Below are 18,552 nucleotides of genomic sequence, written 5' to 3' on the forward strand. Positions count from 1 at the left end.
AACAAAGCAACAAAAATTGATGATTTGTCTGACATAACCCACCTGCAATGGTAGAGGAGAGGGGAGGAATTTGGCTGGTATTCTAGGATTACAGTTTAATATTTTTCTAAATGTTCCCAATCACCACACAAGGAACCTGTTCTGGAACTTGCCATGCATGGATATCAAATGGTTCTGTTCTTAGTTTACCTTTTGATTCTTTGAGCAAAGGCAGTCACCAGCAGCAGAGTGGGGTCCAAGTATTATTGTCTCTGCCAACTTTCAGTGTTAAGCTCAAAGCCTTCCCTGTGGCCAGAGCTGCGGCCTGGCCTCCCCACAGCCCCAGGCCCCCTCCTATGCCTGCCTCAGCCACCTGGACCTCTTGCATCTACTGAAATATATCACATCCCTCGCTGGCCCAGGGCCTTTTACCCACTACTTTCCTGTCTGCAGCACTTTCTTCTTGGACTGTTCATCTGCCTCTGTTACCTCAGCTTAGGGGAGAGGCCTTCCCTGACGACCCCACCTAGACACCAGCCCTCGCTCGGTACCCTCGGAGTCTGTCATGCCATCACTATCTCTGTCATCTCATCACTATCTCCTTCCCTTAGAAATTACTCCTGGCTCTGCACTCAGGGGTCTTCTGGCAGTGCTCAGGGAACCATATGTGGTACCAAGGATGACCCAGGCTGGCTGGCCACATGCAAAATGAGTGCCCAACCCATTGTTTTATTACTCTGGCCCCTGATGATATATATTTTTTAATAATTTGTGTGTGTGTGTGTGTGTGTGTGTGTGTGTGTGTGGTATGTGGCCACATTCTGCTCTGTTCAGGGGCCACTCCTGTTTGGGAGTCATTCCAGGCAGTGTTTAGGGGTTGATTAGGGTTTGAATTCAAGTCTCCCACATACTTTGGTCCTGACTGTATATTTCTCCTCTTCCTCCTCCTCTTTCTCCTCCTCCTCCTCCTCCTCATCTCCTCCTCCTCCTCCTCATCTCCTCTTCCTCATCTCCTCCTTCTCATCTCCTCCTCCTCCTCATCTCCTCCTCCTCCTCATCTCCTCCTCCTCCTCCTCCTCCTTCTCCTCTACCTCCTCCTCCTCCTCCTTCTCCTCTATCTCCTCCTTCTCCTCCTCCTCCTTCTCCCCTCCTCCTCTTCCTCTTATTCTTCTTTTTTGTAACCTCTGATCATTGTCAGGTCAGACCTAGTGATGCTCAGAGGTTACTCCTGGCTCTGCACTCAGGAATTACTCTTGGCAGTGCTCAGGGGACCATATGGGATGCGGATTGAACCCGGGTTGACTGCATACAAGGAGAACATCCTACTTGCTGTACTCTCGCTCCGGCCCCCTGACTGCATATTTCTTCCTTCTTTTGCTCCTGGTTGAATGTTAAGTGCCTGGGTTTTGTTCGAGGTGCCATCCCAGCACTGGATAGGATTGTTGAAGAGGATTTGACTTCCTTCTTGTCCTTGTGGATGATGGCTAAGATCAGCGCCAGAGATGCTCAGAGCAGCAGCTCTTTACAGCTCACATGAAGTACAACTGAGGCAGCGGCCATAGCAATCACACCACATACCTTTTTTTCCAGAGGACCCAGGAGGTAGACAAAAACAGGCCAAAAAAAAAAAAAAACCACACACACAACCTAGAAGCCCAAAGATCTGCTCTCATACAGATGGTGCTCCCCGCCTTGTTTTCTGATTGGTTGCTCCTTTATGTAAATAAGGGTGCGTTGAGCTGACCAAACAAGTCACAAATGCCCTATGCAAATAAGAGCATGTGACCAACCAATAGACTAGCAGATGTAAATGAGGCACAATGGGAGGTCTTGATTCTCTGGGCCCTCCTTCCTTCCTTTCTGTGTGACAGATCCAGGCACTGGGGAGGTACTCCAGGAATATAAATACATGAATCAACAAATCTCTCAAGACTTCAGGTGGGCCCCCTACCTCTCTCCCATCTCAGCTATGGGAGACTTTTTCCACTCCTAGCCCTGATGAGAGCTCCCTGCTCAGCTCCCTGCTCTGCTCCCTGCTTTCCAGATAGAAGATTCCTCTTGGTGGAGCAGAAGGACTGGCAGCGGGGAGCCAGGCAGCAGTGCCCGCTAACTCCCTTCTGCCTGCTGCCACACACGCCTTGGGAGGCTGAGGGCTCAGCCAGACTCCCTCTGGTCCTCTTCAAACACAGGAGGCCTCTGGTTCATTTATCAAGTTATTTATGGGGATCTCAGGTTATCCTGAAGTTCACCCTCCAATAATCATGGGGAAAAAAATACTGTTCAAAGCTGCCCCCAGGCATCCAGGATGCTTTCTCTGATGTTCCCAAACCCCTTCTCACCCTTCTATCCTCAGACCCCCCAACCTCCTTCCATCTCACCTGGAGATCTCACTCTTTATTGCTTATTGCACCCCTACCCACTCCCACGGGTCCCTTCAACTTGTGCAGGAAAGCCCCTGGTTCATGGTTTACCTCATCCTTACTACCTCCACCCCGCCCCCTCTCTTCCTCTGACCGAAAAAGGAAGCTGTGAACTGGAGGTGGGGATCAGCCTCTTTATTAGACAGCAGGACGACAGGGGCAACCCAGACCTATTGTAGGGCAGGCAACCAGGAGGTATATGTAGAACACTCTGGAGGCGAGCAGAGTTATTGGGGGGCACTCATTGGAGAAGCAGGAACAGAACACCCTTCCTGGGTGTCGTGTCACACCCTTACTCCTCGTCGTCATCATCTTCTTCCAGGGGTGGCCGGTTACGCTTGAAGAAACCGAGCTGGGGGTGCCCAGGGCCAAGGTCTCAGTGTACTCCTTTGGCTCCAGAGCAGCCAGGGAGGAAGCTGACTAGAAAGCAGCCAGCCTGGGCCTCCCCCACGGAGGAGGGACCCCACTGCATGTATAATAAATTGTCGTGACTTTCACTTTTCTTAACTGAGTTTATGTCTCCACAGGGCCCAAGGGCATGAGGATGGGTTTGATGCTGACTTGGCGTGGACTTCCCCAGAGCTGGGCGCGTAACCAAGCCCAGAGGAGGAACCCAGCAAGGCCTCAGAAGGAACAAGCCTATGGAGCAGGCTGGATCCCAAGCCTCAGAGGGAAGAACAGAGCCTGGAGAAGGGCAAACCCCAAGGAGGCCTCGTTGCCTCGGACCCTCCCTCTCAGAGGGAAAATGCCCAAAGGGCTGGGAATTGCCAACATCCCCTGGGTGTTGGATGTCCAGAAAAGGATCTCTGGAGTGTGACTTTATTTGGGCAGGGGGAGGTGCGTACCCAGTGGTGCTCAGGGCTTACTCCTGGCTCTCCACTCAGGGACCACTCCTGGTGAATCATATGGGGTACTGGAAATCGAACCCGGTTGGCCACTTGCAAGGCAAATGCCCTACATGCTGTACTATTGCTCTGGTCCGGGAAGGATTATTCTAATAAGGGATCATGGAGCCCTGGGTCACAGGGGATACAGTTCCTCTCTGGCCCTGGTGCTGCTTACACAGGGACCCCGTGAGTCTTTGTGCCTCACCTTCCACATGGCGAGGATGAGGAGCGTGAGGAGCAGCAGACCGCCCAGCCCGCCGACCAGCACCCACCAGATGGGGATGTCCCTCTCCTCCAGAACCCGCAGCAGCTGTGTCTCGACCTGAGAGCAAACCCACAGCCTCCTAGGTCATGGGGACCTCCATTGAGCCCCTTGCTGCCCCACCCCACAGACCCTTGTAGGCCCTGCCGCTGCCACCCCACAGGGCAGGCATGTGGGGGAGACCATCTGCCTGGCCACCATTGCTACCTACTCACCCGAGCATGCCCACTGGGCAGGCTGAGAGCCGGCACTGAGTAGGGCAGGGAGGACACGTTGAACCAAGCACGCGACTGCAGCACAAACTGATCTAGGGGCTTCTGGAGAGGGTGGGGGTGAGAGTCATGCAGGTCAGGCCTGCAGGAAGCCTAAGAGCCCCCAGCCAAGGACCCCCTCCTCGAAGACTCCTGGCCTTCCCCAGGCTCTTCTTCTTGTTGTTACTTGGGTCACACCCAGCGATACTCAGGGCTTATTCCTGGCTCCGAACTCAGTAATTACTCCTGGCGGTACTCAAAGGTTCATATGGGATGCCGCGGGTAGAACCCAGTGATGGGTGATTGCAACCCGCTTACAAGACCAGAGCCCCACCTCTGTACTCTCCGGCCCCGCCCCCAACCAGCGAAGACCACGCCCACTTCATGTTAGGCCACGCCCAGTCGTAGTCCACGCCCCCATCCCCCGCCGCACCTGCCGGAAACTGGGTAGCCACAGCAAGGCCAGCACCGTGACCATGGCTCGCTGCCCTCGTGCCATCTCCTGCAGCTCACATTGCACCACCGTACAGGGCGCCACCGAGTCGCAGCTCTGCGGGGATACGTCAGGAGTCCCGACCCCTCGGACTCCCCGACCCATTCACCCCAACGGCCAGCCTCACGGAGCTCTGGTCTCCCCTGGGGAAGGGCCTCAGGCGCACAAGGACAGCCAGGGCCCGGGGAACGCGTCATCTTCAATACCAGAATTGGAATTCAATTCTGGAATTCAATACCCAGAATTTCTGTGACCCCGCTTCGGCATTTACTTACTCTTTTTTTTCTTTTTGAGTCACACTCAGGAATTACCCCTGGAATTACCCCTGGCGGTGCTCAGGGGACCATATGGGATGCTGGGAATCAAACCCAGGTCGGCCGCGTGCAAGACAAACGCCCTACCCGCTGTACTATTGCTCCAGCCCCACTCACTTTCTTTAATGGAACCCGGAATGCAGGTGGGGGCCGGGGAGGTGGCTCAGTGGCAGCACAAGAAGACAAACCGGGCTCCAGCCCCAGGCACGGTACCCGCGGCAGCCCAGAACCAGCGCAAGCTCTCAGAGGCATCTGGAGTAACTCAGGGGCCCCCTAGTGTCCCATATCAGACCGCAGCAAGCAGCCAGCCCCTGCCAGGCCCCAGCCCCGGCCCCTGGGAGGCTGGCAGCGCCCGCTCACCACCAGCACAGGGTCCTGAAGCCTCGAAGGCTGCTTGGCCTGAAGCAAGCTCCTGCGGTCCCGCTTGTGATGGGCCGAGGGCACGGGGGAAGGGCTGGGGGTGGGCAGCCTCCAGTCGAGCTGCAGAGGAAAGAAGCAAACCTCAGGTCCTCCCAGCGCCACGCCCTGCCCATCTCCCCAACCCCAGGGGGCCTTACTCAGGGTCTCAGAGCCACTCTCCCTGCTCCTCCTGGAACTTACCTTCAGGGGATTGGGAGAAGGCTGTGGGGAGCACTGCAGCCCCCCGTGCGGCTGTACGTTGAGGATGTAGAGCAGGTCGGAGGGCCCTGACTGGCCGGGGAGCTGGAGTTCTAAGTGGAGGCCACTTACAGACCCAGGGCCATTGTTATACAGCTGGGGGAGGAGGAGGGCAGGGTGTTAGGGGGCACCCTGGCCACAGCTCCTGTGCTTCTCGCACCCAGCCTGGGCCTAGAGGCCGCGCCCCACCTCGTAAGTGTGCTCCACTTTGGGGCCCCAGCTGTCAGAGCTGTTGTCGCTGCTGCTGCCTTCTTCCGCGGCCACCACCAGCGAGGCTGGGAAGGAGTTTCTGTAGGGACTCCTCCAGGGTGAGCGTGCTGCCCTGGCTTGCCGGTGGGGGGGTGGGGCACGGGCTTCCCCAGGACTCCAGATACCCCTCTCCTCTCACCCTCGCAGCTCCAAGCGGGCGCCTGCCCGGACGGGCACCTCCAGCAGCTCCACAGCGCTGTTGGGGTTCTGGCTGTTCTTGCTGCAGGGGTGGGAGGTGGAGGGGGAGAAGCAGGCAGGGGAGGTCGGTCCAGTGAGCCTCGGGACTTTCTGGGGTGGGGGTCCTGATTTCAGGGGCACACCTCACACCTCCCCAGTCTGAGGAGGCTTGCCGGGGTGGGGTTGCAACAGAGGGACTGTTTCCCGACCAGTAAGTACCTCCTGATCTGCAGCCGGAAGGACACGTGCTCCCCGGCCTCTTCCAGGTGACCCACACTCACCAGCATCATGATGCCTACCTGAGGGATGGGGAGGCCGTGTCACCTCCCCAAGCCCGAGCTGCTGCCCGGCTCTGTACCAGGCCTCGGGGCCTCTCCCGCCCTGGCCCCCAGTGTGGGGCTGCTTCACCCCAACACCTCACCTGGGCATTTTTCCTCATGGGGTTGCCCAGCTCACACAGCACAACCTTGGTCTCATTCTCCTTCTTCTGGTTACAGATGAGCCTCTCGAGGCCCTTTGAGGAGGCAATGTGAGAGAGACAGTGACAAAGTGACAGCCCCCCCCCAGACCCCCCAATCGCCCTCTATGTGCCTAAAGCCTCTTGGACAGTCAGAAAAAAAGTTATGCAGGGTGGAAAAGGCATTCCTCGGGCTGAGCATGTTGCACTTTATGTGTCACCATGTCGTTTTATTGTTACTGCTGTATTTATTTTTTTCCTATTTTCTGGACCACACCTGGCTGTGCTCAAGGCTTACTTCTGGGTCTGTGCTCCAGAATCACTCCTGGTGGGACTTAGGGACCATATGGAGTGTTGGGGGTTGAACCAGGGTCAGTTGCATGCAAGGCAAGCTCCCATGCCGCTGTACTAGCTCTTTAGCCTAAATTACCATCACTATTTTATAGGGGCCACTCCTGGTGGTACTCAGAGGTCCCCTGAGGACCACAGCCTGCAGTGCTGGAGCTAGGGATGGAAGTCAGGCCCTCGCCCGTACAAGGCATGTACTGTTTCACTGAGCCACTTTCCCTGCCCCCTTATTACTAGTCATTACTTCAGTCTTTTTGCTTTCCATTTTGGGGCTACCTCAGTGATACTGGTGCCTGCTCCCTGCTCTAACTTCTGGCATTGCTCTAGGGACCATGAGGTACCAGGATTGAGCGCAGGTTGCTAGCATGCAAAGTGTGCACTCAGCCCATTGAACTATCTTTCTAGACTCATTATTATTTTTAATGTTTTTTTTTTTGCTTTTTGGGTCACACCTGGCGATGCACAGGGGTTACTCCTGGCTCTGCACTCAGGAGTTACTCCTGGAGGTGCTCAGGGGACCATATGGATGCTGGGAATCGAATCCGGGGTCGGCCGCGTGCAAGGCAAATGCCCTACCAGCTGTGCTATCTCTCCAGCCCCCATTAATTTTAAAAAAAAAAAAAACCATAAACATTATATGAGGTATGATCCCATTGATAAACATGGCATCAACAAGAGTAACTTCTAGGAGGGCCTGGAATGATAGTACAGTGGGTAAGGTGCTTGCCTTGTATGCAACCAAGCCGAGTTTGATCCCCAACATTGCATATGGTCCTCCAAACACTGTCAGGAGTGATCTGAGATCAGAGCCAGAAGTGAGTCCTGAGCACTGCTAGATGTGGCCCCAAAACCAAGGTGGGAAAGGGAAAACAGCTGGAGAGATAGTACAGTGGGTAGGGTTCTTGCCTTGCAATGTGGCTGACCTCAGTTCAATCCCTGGCATCACATATAGTCCCCAGCAAAGCCAGGAGTGATCCCTGAACACCACTGGGTGTAGCCCCCAAAGCACATAAAAAAGAATTATAGAAGCTGGAGCAGTAACAGTGAGGGGGCTACTTGACCATGGCCAGTGGGTTCATCCACATAGTCCACATAGTCCTCTAAACTCTCCACCCCAGGGCTGGAGCAATAGCACAGCAGGTAGGGTGTTTGCTTTGCATGCAGCCAACCCAGTTTGATTCCCAGCATCCCATATGGTCCCCTGTGCAACACCAGGAGTAATTCCTGAGTGCATGAGCCAGGAGTAACCCCTGTGCATCGCCAGGTGTGACCCAAAAAGAAAAATAAATAAACATTTAAAAAATTTAAAAAAATACACCAAGGGGCCAAAGTGATAGTACAGTGAGTAGGGGGTTTGCCTTGCATGCAGCCGACCCGGGTTCAATCCCTGGCATCCCATATGGTCCCCCAAGCACCTCCAGGAGTAATTCCTGAGTGCAGAGCCAGGAGTAACCCTTGAGCATCGCTGGGTGTGACCCCCAAAAGAAAAAAACACACACACCAAAATGGAAATCCCAATGTTTATAGCCATGCATAAGGGAAGGGGGAACTCTTGGGGTGAGCTGAGGATCAAGGCGCTGGCACCTCCGGGGAACCTACCTCCATATTGCTGAGGGCCCGCATGTAGTGGGCACCCGGGGGCAGGTGCATGGCCAGTTCTGCCTCGTAGGCCCCCTCGCCCTCGTTGGCTGCCTGCACCTGCAGCTCCAGCACGTTGTCAGCCCCGATCAGGAGCGGGGAGCCTGTTGCCCTGGGGTAGGGGGGGAAGGAAAGGGTAAGGCTAGGGGCTGGGCAGAGGGGAGCAGCTCTGGGCAGAGGCTGAGCAGATAGGGCCTCACACGTTGGCCGTGACCTCAAGCTGGGGCACACAGACGTCATCGTCGCCGCAGTCCAGGATGATCCGGGTCTAGAGAAGACAAGGCAGGAGGAATGGGTGAGCCGGGGTGCGGGGTCACCTCAGGGCCTGGAGGACAGGAGGTCTGAACAACAGGAAGTTGGGAGACACTACCATGGCTTGGGGGCTGGCCCCAGGATTCGGGACAGAGTTGGGGTTTCAGTGTTGACAGTCAGAGATCATGGGTTAATAGAGTTTAGTGGCGATGTCAGCTCTGGAATTTATGGGAGTGCTTGAGGGATATGACGATTTGGGGGTTCCTTTTGGGTTTAGGATGACACTGTGGATGATATCCAGAGGACATCCAGGCTTTGGTGTTCAGGTTATGACTAGGATCCAAACCCTGACCCTGGATTCTTGCAGGGGTCCAGGCCTGTCCCCACCTGCTCCTGGACATGGGTGTCCCCATGTAGCACCAGCGCGGGGGCCTGTCCATCCTTCTCAGGGTGCAGGGACACATTGAAGCTCAGCACGATGGGGCTCAGCTTGTCCCGGAAGTCGGCCTCATCCTGGGATGGGGACAAGAACCAAGTCGAGTGGCTGCCCCACTCCTGACCACCCCTGATCACCCCAGGACGTCAGGAACAAATGGTGCACCGCCAGCCCTGCCCAGCGACAGCCAGACGTACCCGGAGGAAGGCAGTGACAGAGTGGCACACACGGCTGTTCATCCTGCCCAGGTTCAGGACCAGCGTGGTGCCTGCCTGCTGTGAGCTGAGCAGCAGCACGCGGCGGCCCTGGCGGGGTTTCTGCCGGTCCAGCTGCAGTTCAGCTTTGAGGCCTGACCAGGCAAGCAGGCGGGAGGGAGCTCAGGCTCCCCCGCTGGCCCCCAGGGAGCCCAGGCCCTGCCCCTCTGGGCCTCATCCCAGCCACTTACGCAGCTGGGGAGGCATGTTGTGCCCGCTGATGCCCACACACATCTGCACGTTGAAGCTGCAAAGAGGTAAGGGCGCTCAGAGCCAGGCCCTAGCCCCCACCCTGGCCTCCCGTGCAGTCTGGCCTTGCCGTCCACATCCTCACCAGCTCACTGGGGTGTTGGTCTGGCTCAAGACGCAGTTCTTGACAGTGGGGTTCAGTGAGTCTTGTACCAGCAGCTGGAGGGCAGCTGTCACTACCGGCTGAGCCCTGGTGGGACCCAGGGCACTCATCACTTTGCTGCCTAATCTCCTCTGATGGGGGGGAAATGCAGGGGGAGTTCCCACCTCCACCCCCAGCCCTAGCCCTGGAACCGGTATTAACCTGTACACAGCCACCTTGCTGTCACCGTAAGCTCCCACTAGCAGGTCTAGGGACACAGGGATGTGGGTTAGAACTGGCATTTAGAGAGGTCAGGGGGTCCTCATCTCATCGTCCCAGGTGTTCCTCTCACACAGCCCCTGATGACCTGCCCCCCCCCCCCCATGGCCCAGCCACCTCGATGGCCCAGGGGGACCAAGACCAGGCCCTTGACCAGCTCAGCACTGCAGCCATGCCCCAGGGCCCTGATGGTCCAGGTTGTACAGGGGTACAGCCCACCTGGATATCCATTGTCATCAATGTCCACAGCACCACGCAGGGAGAAGCCGAAGGCAGAATTCGTGGAAAAGGGGCTGTCCAGGACCTGGGAGGGCCGGGAGCTAAGTCCCTCACTCCCGCCAAGATACACCAGCACTTGGCCCTGACCGCTGAGACCCCCATAGGGCGCCCCCACAGCGACATCTGGAGGGAGCAAGGGAAAGGGAAGGGAAATGTGTCACTCAGTCTCCCCAGGGCTCTTGGCAAGCTTGCCTGAGCTCCTCTGGGCAGACTTCAGGGGACAGGAGCAGGCAGGGGTTGCAGCCATGTGGCCTCTGGAGGTGGAGGTGGAAGAGAGATCCAGGAAGTAGATTTTTTTTCTTTTTGGGTCACACCCGGCGATGTACAGGGGTTACTCCTGGCTCTGCACTCAGAAATTACTCCTGGCGGGTGTGGGGACCATATGGGATGCTGGGGATTGAACCCGAGTTGGCTTTGTGCAAGGCAAACCCTACTGGCTGTACTACTGCTCCAGCCCTGGAGTAGAATTTTTGTAAATATTACTAACAGGGGTCGTAGGGCGTTCGCCTTACATGCAGCCAACATGGCCGACCCGAGTTCGATTCCTCTGCCCCTCTCGGAGAGCCCGGCAAGCTACCGAGAGTATTCGATATGCCAGACACAGTAACAACAAAGTCTCCAGAGAGACGTTACTGGGCCCGCTCGAGCAAATCGACGATCAACGGGAGGGCCTTTACCTTTACCTTTACTAACAGGGGTCAGAAAGAGTACTGTGGGCAGGATGTTTGCCTTGCACACAGCCATCATGGGTTTGACGTGCCCCCCTCTCTCCCCCCCCCCCCACTCCAGCCCTCCAGGAGTGGAGAAAACCCTTTAGGGAGGAGAAAGCCCTGAGCACTACCCAATTTGGCACAAACAGTAATACCACAAAAGATTAGTAACAGGGGCTGGAGCAATAGCACAGCAGGTAGGGAGTTTGCCTTGCATGTTGCTGACCCCGGTTCGATTCCCAGCATTCCATAGGGTACCCCGAGCACCGCCAGCAGTAATTCCTGAGTGCATGAGCCAGGAGTAACCCCTGTGCCATGCCAGGTGTGACCCAAAAGAGAAAAAAAAATTAGTAACAGCCCTCAGTATCTATAGAGGAAACACACAGACGCCATTTCATTCAGTTGCGAAGATGAAGCATTATTATTCCCAGTCTATTATTTTTTTTGACGGGGGGTGGGTGGGTGGAGCGCCTGGCTATCTGTCTGGCTCCACTTACTGCCATTTGCGAGCAGAATGTGGAGTCCTGGAAGGCTGGGATCTTACAGCAAGGCCTGTCCAACCTGGCCCCGCTTCCCTCCACTACCAGGGAACCTGTCCTTGCTAAAAGCTTCTCTTTCCTCTTTGATTTTTGGGCCATGTCCGGTGGTCTCAGGGCTTACTCCTGACTCTGCACTCAGGGATCACTCCTGGCAGGGCTCAGAGACTATATGAGGTACCAGGGAATAAACCTTGCTATACTGTCTGCTACACTACACCTGCTGTACTCTCTCCCCTACAGCACTTTTTTCTCTCAAAAATTCTTACTGGATAGCTATTAAGCCCTGAGTACTGCCATATAGTAAACCAAAAAAGTATTGGGAGGGGGCGTTGGGAGATAATCCTTGTATAGGGTTGGCCCCCATTTGATCCTTCAAGTATCACTGGGGTCACTCCTGAGCACACAGGGTGTGGCCCACAAAAACAAACCAAAAGACAATTTTTCTGGAGGGCCTGGGCAGATGACTCAAAGGGGCAAGCGCATGCTTTGCATGCACAAGGCCTGGGTCCTATTACTGGCACTGTGTGGTCCTCCAAACAACACTGGGTATGCCCTCCAAAACTCCTTTATTGGCCACCCCTCAAAAACTTCATTGATTTCGGGGCTGGAGAGACAGTACAGTGGGTAGGGCACTTGTTTATCATGCGGCTGACTTGGGTTTGATCCCCAGCATCCCATATGGTTCCCTGAGCACCACCAGAAGTGATTCCTGAGTACAGAGCTAGGCATTAGCCCTGAGCATAGTTGAGTCTGATCCCCAAAGAAAACAAAAACTTTATTAACTTTCCTGATAGAGTCTCACAAACAAACATATTTCTAAAAAGACTGCTGTGACCACCAACTCTCAGACCCAGAGTTTGGACCTCTGTCTCCTGATCTATGGCTCCCTCGTCCCTGCACTCTCTTCTTGACCATTGGCCATGGTGTGGTTGACCCTCAGTCCTCTGGCCTCATGGCGAGTCCATGGGCCATCATGGAGTCCTGCCTCGAACCTCTAGGCTTAATCTCCTCTTCCAGGATGCTCCCAGCCCCCCAAAAGACCCCCACAGAGGGAAGCAACCCAACTGCTGAGCTATTAAACCAACCCCTCGCTCCATCTCTTTCACTCCATCTACTTTCGCCTCAATAACCCTTTCCAGGCTCCCAGCCCTCGCCAACTCCTCCAGCTCACCCCCAGCCCCAAGCTCATTTTCCTCCAAGCTGAGCCTCATTCACAAGTTCCCAAATGAACATGATCTTCTCCTGACACCTCCCCCTCTGGGGAGTGGTCCAGAGGCCTGCCAACACAGTCATGCCCCGTTGCTCCTCTAGGCTCACACAGTCACAGCCTTCTGGCTTCTGTCGCACCTAGTGGGTTCATGTCACAGTCACCTCTGGCCTCCTCGCTGGAGCCCGGGGTCACTTCTCCAGCCCCAGGGACTGGCCTTGTCTCATCCCTTATTGGGTCCCTTGGATACACTGGCCTCTCTTCATTCCACTCGACTCAGCTTGGCTGAGTCCTGGGTCCCTTCTGTGTGGACACTCCTGTCTACTTTCCCTCTGGGAGACCCCTCTCTGCTCCTGCTCCCCAAGGCTGTCCCGGGCCTCTTTTTCCTTCCAGGGGCCTGAGCGCTTCCAACCCATGTCCCTATCTCTCCTCAGATGCCTGGAGGGTATGAAGGAAGCTCACCCAGCCATCCTCTGGGATTCTCTAATGCCCCAAGCCCTTCAAGCTGGACTGGGGGTGTCCTCCAGCTCAACCGACTCTAGGCCTGCCACCTGGCCCTAATCGATCAGATGCAAAAATTTATCTGTGAAATTATCCTCTTCTCTAATTCCCTCATCTAATACATCCACGCCCACCTTCCGCCTGGACTCCTGCAAATAAGCCCTACGAGATCTCCTTGAACATCTCTCTCCCGTTTTCCACCGTAGGGTTTAAATCGCATTATATTGAAGTCACGGCTGTTAAAAATCCTGGTTCCCAGCGCCACCAAATTTCCCCTCTTTGTTGCTGTTACCCGCCCTGCCGCCAGGGGACGCGCGCCTCCCCCTCACCGTTGTAGCCGTCCCGGTTGAGGTCGCCCAGGGGTGCAATTGCCGAACCAAACCGGCCGTAGAGCTGCGTGCCGGTCAGCAGGAGGCTGGGGGCGCCGAGCGCTTGGGCCCCCCGAGGCTGCAGGAACAAGTACACGCGCCCCACCTCGGCCAGCTTGCGGCCAGCGCGGCTCTCCATGTACAGGGGCGCGCCCACCAGCAGGTCGTCCCTCCTGCAGGCCAGATGCGCGGTGATGCGGGGTGGACGAGGGCCAGATCTCGCCCAGGTGCACTCGCTGGCCCCCCCGCGCCCCCCCCATGGTCACGTGGAGTGAGGGCTAGGAAAGGGGAAGTCCGAGGGTTGCAAGCGGGGACCCAAGCGGGCACAAGCGGGGCACACCCCTGCTCACCCGTCCCCGTTGACATCAGTGACAGCCACCGAGTGCCCGAAGTACGAAGCCATCTGCAGGAAGACCCGGAACCCCCTAATTGCCACCTTTTGCCCCAACAGACTCGGCCCGTCGCCCCGCCGTGGCTGCCCACCCGGCGCGGGCCCACCTGCTCTCCGCGAAGCCGGTGCAGAGACTGGAAGTAGGTGCTGAAAATCTCCACCTGCACACAAGGCCCAGGGGCGGGTCATTCCTGCTCCGGGGGCACCGAGCACCCAGATCCACGCGAGTGGGCGGGAGGCCTGGGGAGGGTGGGGGGCGTCGGACCGATGGCTGGGGTCCTGCGACTCACCGCTCCTCGCGTCCACCTCCAGGTGGGGGCGCCGAAGACATACTCTGGAGAGAGCCGAGGCAGAGGACCATGGCTTGCAGCTGCCCCGTCCCTCGCCACCCCATCCGCGTCCTTGCTTCCGCGGAGACCTCGCGGTGGGACGTGCAGGGGCTCCCCCAGGGCTTGGCTCTCTCCCACCAACCACCCCCGACTTAAAAGATTTCTTGCCTGTCGTGCTGGGATCCCCGTCAAACTCGCCCACGGCCACCGAGTACCCTGAAAGCACGGGACGGATTAGTCTTCTGGGAGGAAGGGGGCCGGATGGGGGTGCAGAGACCGCTCTGTCCACACCCGCATGGGTTACTCCCGGCCCGGCAACGGGGCGGTGGGTGGTGCAGGGCGGGGGGCGGGGGCTGGCGGGCACGCGGCCGGGAGGCGACTGCTTGCCCAGAAGCCTCGCGGGGTGCCAGGGTTACCCCGGTAGCCGTCGAAGTGCTCCGGGTTGCTGGAGTCGTAGGTGAAGCGTTGATTGGGCACGTGCCACAACAGGGTGCCCGGGCGGTAACTCGAGACGACGTTGGCAAGTGGGACACGCGTCAGAAGACCTAGGGCGCGAGGAGCAGTGGGTATGGGGCGAGACGCCCTGGTCTCCCCAGGCCGCCAGGACCAAGGGAGGTGAACAGATGGGCACGTACCTAAGAAAAAATAACCGCCGGGGGCCCCGAGCACCAGCTCTCCAGCCTGCGAGGAAAGGCGGCGAGGTGAGAGGGGCCGGGTGGGAGAGCTCCTCCCCCCGCGGTCGCTTCTGCCCGCTACTCGCCTGAGTGACCACCGCGCTGAAGCCGGCTTCGCAGTAGCGCTTGTCTCCGCCTGCAGGGGACGGAGGCGGCTCAGCCAAAGGCTCGGTCCAGGGCCGCGCTCCAAAGGGCGGGGCCGCGGCCGGTGTGAGCTGGGCATCGAGGAGGGCGGCGGGGTCGCGTGGGGCGGGGCAAGAGAGGCCGTGGGGGCGTGTCTACTTGGGAGGGGTGAGGAAGCATAAAGGGGGCGGAGCGGGAGCCCGTGAGGGCGGGTCCAGAAGCGGCCTGGGGGTGGGGCCTTTGGGGGTGGGGCCAAAGAGACCGTGGGCGGGGCCTTGAAAGCGGTGCAGCTGGGAGGAGAGGGAGTGCGGATGCGTGGGGCGGGGCCTTGTGGGGGCGTGGTCTTTTAGTCTTTCGGGGGCGTGGCCTCTGGAAGGAGAGGCGGGACGGGAGGAGGGTCTTAGGGGCGGGAGCTCCTGGAGGCGGGGCCTAGGTCGCCTGCTAGTGGCACGGCCCCAGAGCGTGGACCTTGGGAGATGCTAGATTGAAAGCCCGATCTTGGGAGGCTGCGAGAAGGGTTGGGTAAGAACCAAACTAAGCGGCTGGGGTCGGCGGGGTAGCAAGGCCTGCAGAGCTCACTGAATTCGTTTTTCACGTAAACCCGGCTCATGGTGTTGGCTCGACAGGGCGAGTACTCGGCGCGGCTGCTGTTCCGGAGCTGCGCCACGAAGCAGCCTCCCACGGGCGTCTTCTCGGCTTCTTCGGCCCTGTCTAGTACGTTCCAGTGCTGCCAGGGAGCGCAGGCCTGGAGCAGGGCCACAGGAGGTGGGGAAGGGGAAAATCGGTACCTCTCCCCCGGGGGTCTCCTTCCGCCCCCGTCCCTGTCCCGCGGCGCCCACCACGACGTTGTCTCTCCAGCTAGCGATCGTCGCCCCCAGTCCTTGCTGGGCCTTGAAGGTTTGGAAAGTTTGGGAGCCGACTTTCCGGGTCTCATCATCTGGGAACATAGAAGGGGTGAGGTGCCCAAGTCGGAAGGCCCAGGCCCCCTCTGGCCTCTGTCCCCTCTGTGCAGGACTCACTTAGGTCGAAGGGTAGCAGCGTGCACTTGTCGCCCTCTGCCCTCCAAGGGCACAGGAACACGCCGCCCATCTCCTCCTGGTTGCGGCCCAACATCCTCGGGGCGCCCACCACTATGGTCACGCTGGGTAGGAAAGCAGAGTGAGCCAGAGGAAGGTTCCGGGGTACCCTGCGTCCTAGCGCCGGTTTGGGTACTTTGGACGCCCTTTTCCTCAAGACCACACAAGGGTTGGATGGTTGAAACTGACTCGGAGAGAGTGGCATATGGGCAAAACAACCAGTGAGGAAAGGGTAAAGACCGGCTCTAGCAAGCTGGGTTGACTTGAATACAAGGGGGCGAGAGTGCAGTATCTTGCTGAAAACACTTAAGTTCTGTAAAGTTCTGCATTTGGTTCCCTCCAACCTCTCAAAGCCTCTAGAAGGACTATCTGAAGACAGGGAATCTGTTACCAGATCCCTCCTAAACAACTAGCTGATGTGAAGAATCTGGGTGGATAGAGGACATCTCTAAAGTCGGATGGGGAGGAGGTGTTATTTCAAATACCCTGGGCTCAAATCTCACTTCTGCCATCAAATGGGACAATACAAATCCCTCAGTGCTGTCAAGAGAAGTTTTTTTTTTAAAGAAGAAATAGAGATACGAATAGTACTAGCTAAATATAACAGATTTTTCAACATAACTTTGTTGTTTAGTCTCACGGTTTCTCAAGCGGGCCCAGTAACGTCTCCATCGTGAGACTTGTTACTGTGTTTGGCACATCGAATATGCTACGGGGAGCTTGCCAGGCTTTTCCCTGAGGGCAAGATACTCTAGGTAGCTTGCCGGGCTTTCTGAGAGGGGCAGAGGAATCGAACTTGGTTCGGCCATGTAGGCTGCTTGCAAGATAAGCACCCTACCGCTGTGCTATCGCTCCAGTCTCACTGTAGGTTTATTAAAAGTAGCACCCTGGGGCTAGAATGATAGTACAGTGAGTAGGGTGTTTGCCCTGCACACGGCCATCTTGAGTTTGATTTCAGGCACCAAATACAGTCCCCTGAACACCACCAGGAGTGATTCCTGAGCACAGAGCCAGGAGTAAGCCCTGAGCATTTCCGGGTGTGGTCCCCCCAAAACAAAAACAAGTAAACAAAAAGAACCAGGACTAGTAACAGCCATCTCATTTTTGTAGCCTGATTAATCTCACCAGAGGCTTCAAGTTTCTTTTCAAATATATGTGCTTCTTTTCAGATATAATTTTGATGCCAATCACAGGTGACACCCAGCGATGCTCAGGGGTTACTCTTATCTCTGCACTCAGGAATTACTCCTGACAGTGCTTGGGGACCGTATGGGATGCTAGAGATGGAACCTGGGTTGACCATGTGCAAGGCAAACGCCCTCCCCGCTGTACTATGGCTCCAACTCCCAAGCTGAATATAGGAATATAGAAAGGCAAGGAGGGGTGGGGAGGGAAATGGTACTTCTTTTATGGGACAAAACTACATTCAGGGAAGTTTGGGGGCACTGTGCAGTGCCAGGGACTGAACCTGGGACTTCTGCATGCAAATCATGAGCTCCAACCCTTAGAGACATCTCTGCAGGCTGCAGGCACAATTTTATTTTTTTGTGGGGAAGAGGTGAAATGGGTCCCCCCACTCCCACCCCAACCTATACTACTTTTTTTTTCTTTTTGGGTCACACCGGCAATGCACAGGGGTTACTCCTGGCTTTGCACTCACTAATTACTCCTTGTGGTGCTCAGGGGACCATATAGGATGCTGGGAATCAAACACGGGTTGGCTGCATGCAAGGCAAACACCCTACCTGCTGTACTATTGCTCCAGCCCCAACTTTTTATACTTTTTTTTTGTTTGTTTAAGGCAAGCACTTTACCAGCAGTACTCTCTCTCTGCCCAAACCCCTGATTTTAGAGTCTGATGATTAATCTAAGGCACACGATCCTATTTCTAGGAAAGGAAGGTGGAGTAGGTTACAGTTCACCTTTGGGGAAAAGGCCTTGATTTTTGTCTCCTGCTTGTTCTTTGATGGCGTCTCAGTGTTCATCTCCCCCACCCCCACCCCCGGTGGGGCCCTCCCCACAGCTCTCCCTAAATTAGCCGTCCCCAAGTCTCCTTAACAAGAGCACCCACTCAAGAGGCCGTAGAGGTCTCTTGGCTTCACCAGTGGAACACGAGGTTCACGAAGCAGTGATGACAGGGAAACCCTTAGCTCTCCCAACACCCAAACTGCCCCCAGGACTCACCTCCCATGGCTGTCCTTGTTGAAGTCCAGTGCAAACCCAAAGTGGCTGCCATTGGGGCCCGTATAGACGGTAAGTCGTCCTGGGTCCAGATTCAAGGCCCAGGCTGGAGGCGTCACTCTGAGTCCCAAAAGCATTTGCAAGCACGCCAGAAGCCAGGGGGTCGGAAGGGGACTCAAAGTCCTGGCCATCTTCCTTCTCCCAGTCTACCGGCAAGAATGGGCCCACTCTTCCTCTTCCTTTTTAGTTTCTACCACAGGAAGTTATGTCTTATCAAACTGAAACCCGCTGGCTGAGCAGTGGGCACAGAAGTGTGTGACAAGGACTGGACTCCGACAGGTTCTAGGGCTGCCAGGAAGGGGATGGGCCCCCACGGGGATGAACATTTGCGACTGAATGTCAGGACTTCCTTTTCCTTGTGTGTGTGTTTTTTTTTTTTTTTTTTTGGCCACCAGATCCTCTGGTTCTGTCTTCTCTCCATTTCCACTGC

At 56.5% G+C, this 18,552-nt stretch overlaps 1 protein-coding gene across 1 annotated transcript; it reads right to left on the bottom strand.

The window, feature by feature from the left end:
• Positions 1 to 2,615: 2,615 nt before the first annotated feature.
• On the bottom strand, positions 2,616 to 18,253 carry ITGA2B (integrin subunit alpha 2b). Its single transcript, XM_056127649.1, has 30 exons — positions 18,066 to 18,253; positions 15,825 to 15,946; positions 15,645 to 15,742; positions 15,385 to 15,550; positions 14,769 to 14,818; positions 14,644 to 14,689; positions 14,425 to 14,553; positions 14,177 to 14,224; positions 13,970 to 14,013; positions 13,787 to 13,840; positions 13,639 to 13,691; positions 13,250 to 13,461; positions 9,904 to 10,086; positions 9,628 to 9,673; positions 9,409 to 9,513; positions 9,266 to 9,321; positions 9,018 to 9,169; positions 8,772 to 8,897; positions 8,333 to 8,400; positions 8,094 to 8,244; positions 6,111 to 6,203; positions 5,909 to 5,988; positions 5,652 to 5,732; positions 5,453 to 5,552; positions 5,207 to 5,359; positions 4,967 to 5,086; positions 4,233 to 4,349; positions 3,764 to 3,865; positions 3,492 to 3,608; positions 2,616 to 2,751 (listed from the first exon to the last, which is right to left on the bottom strand). Exons 1-30 carry the CDS (start codon positions 18,251 to 18,253, stop codon positions 2,692 to 2,694), a joined length of 3,120 nt encoding a protein of 1,039 aa, XP_055983624.1. The 3' UTR covers positions 2,616 to 2,691.
• Between the last annotated feature and the right edge of the window lie 299 nt (positions 18,254 to 18,552).

This window comes from Sorex fumeus, unplaced genomic scaffold, assembly GCF_029834395.1.
Source record: "Sorex fumeus unplaced genomic scaffold, SorFum_2.1 ptg000063l, whole genome shotgun sequence".
In the NCBI taxonomy this organism is placed as follows: Eukaryota; Metazoa; Chordata; class Mammalia; order Eulipotyphla; family Soricidae; genus Sorex; species Sorex fumeus.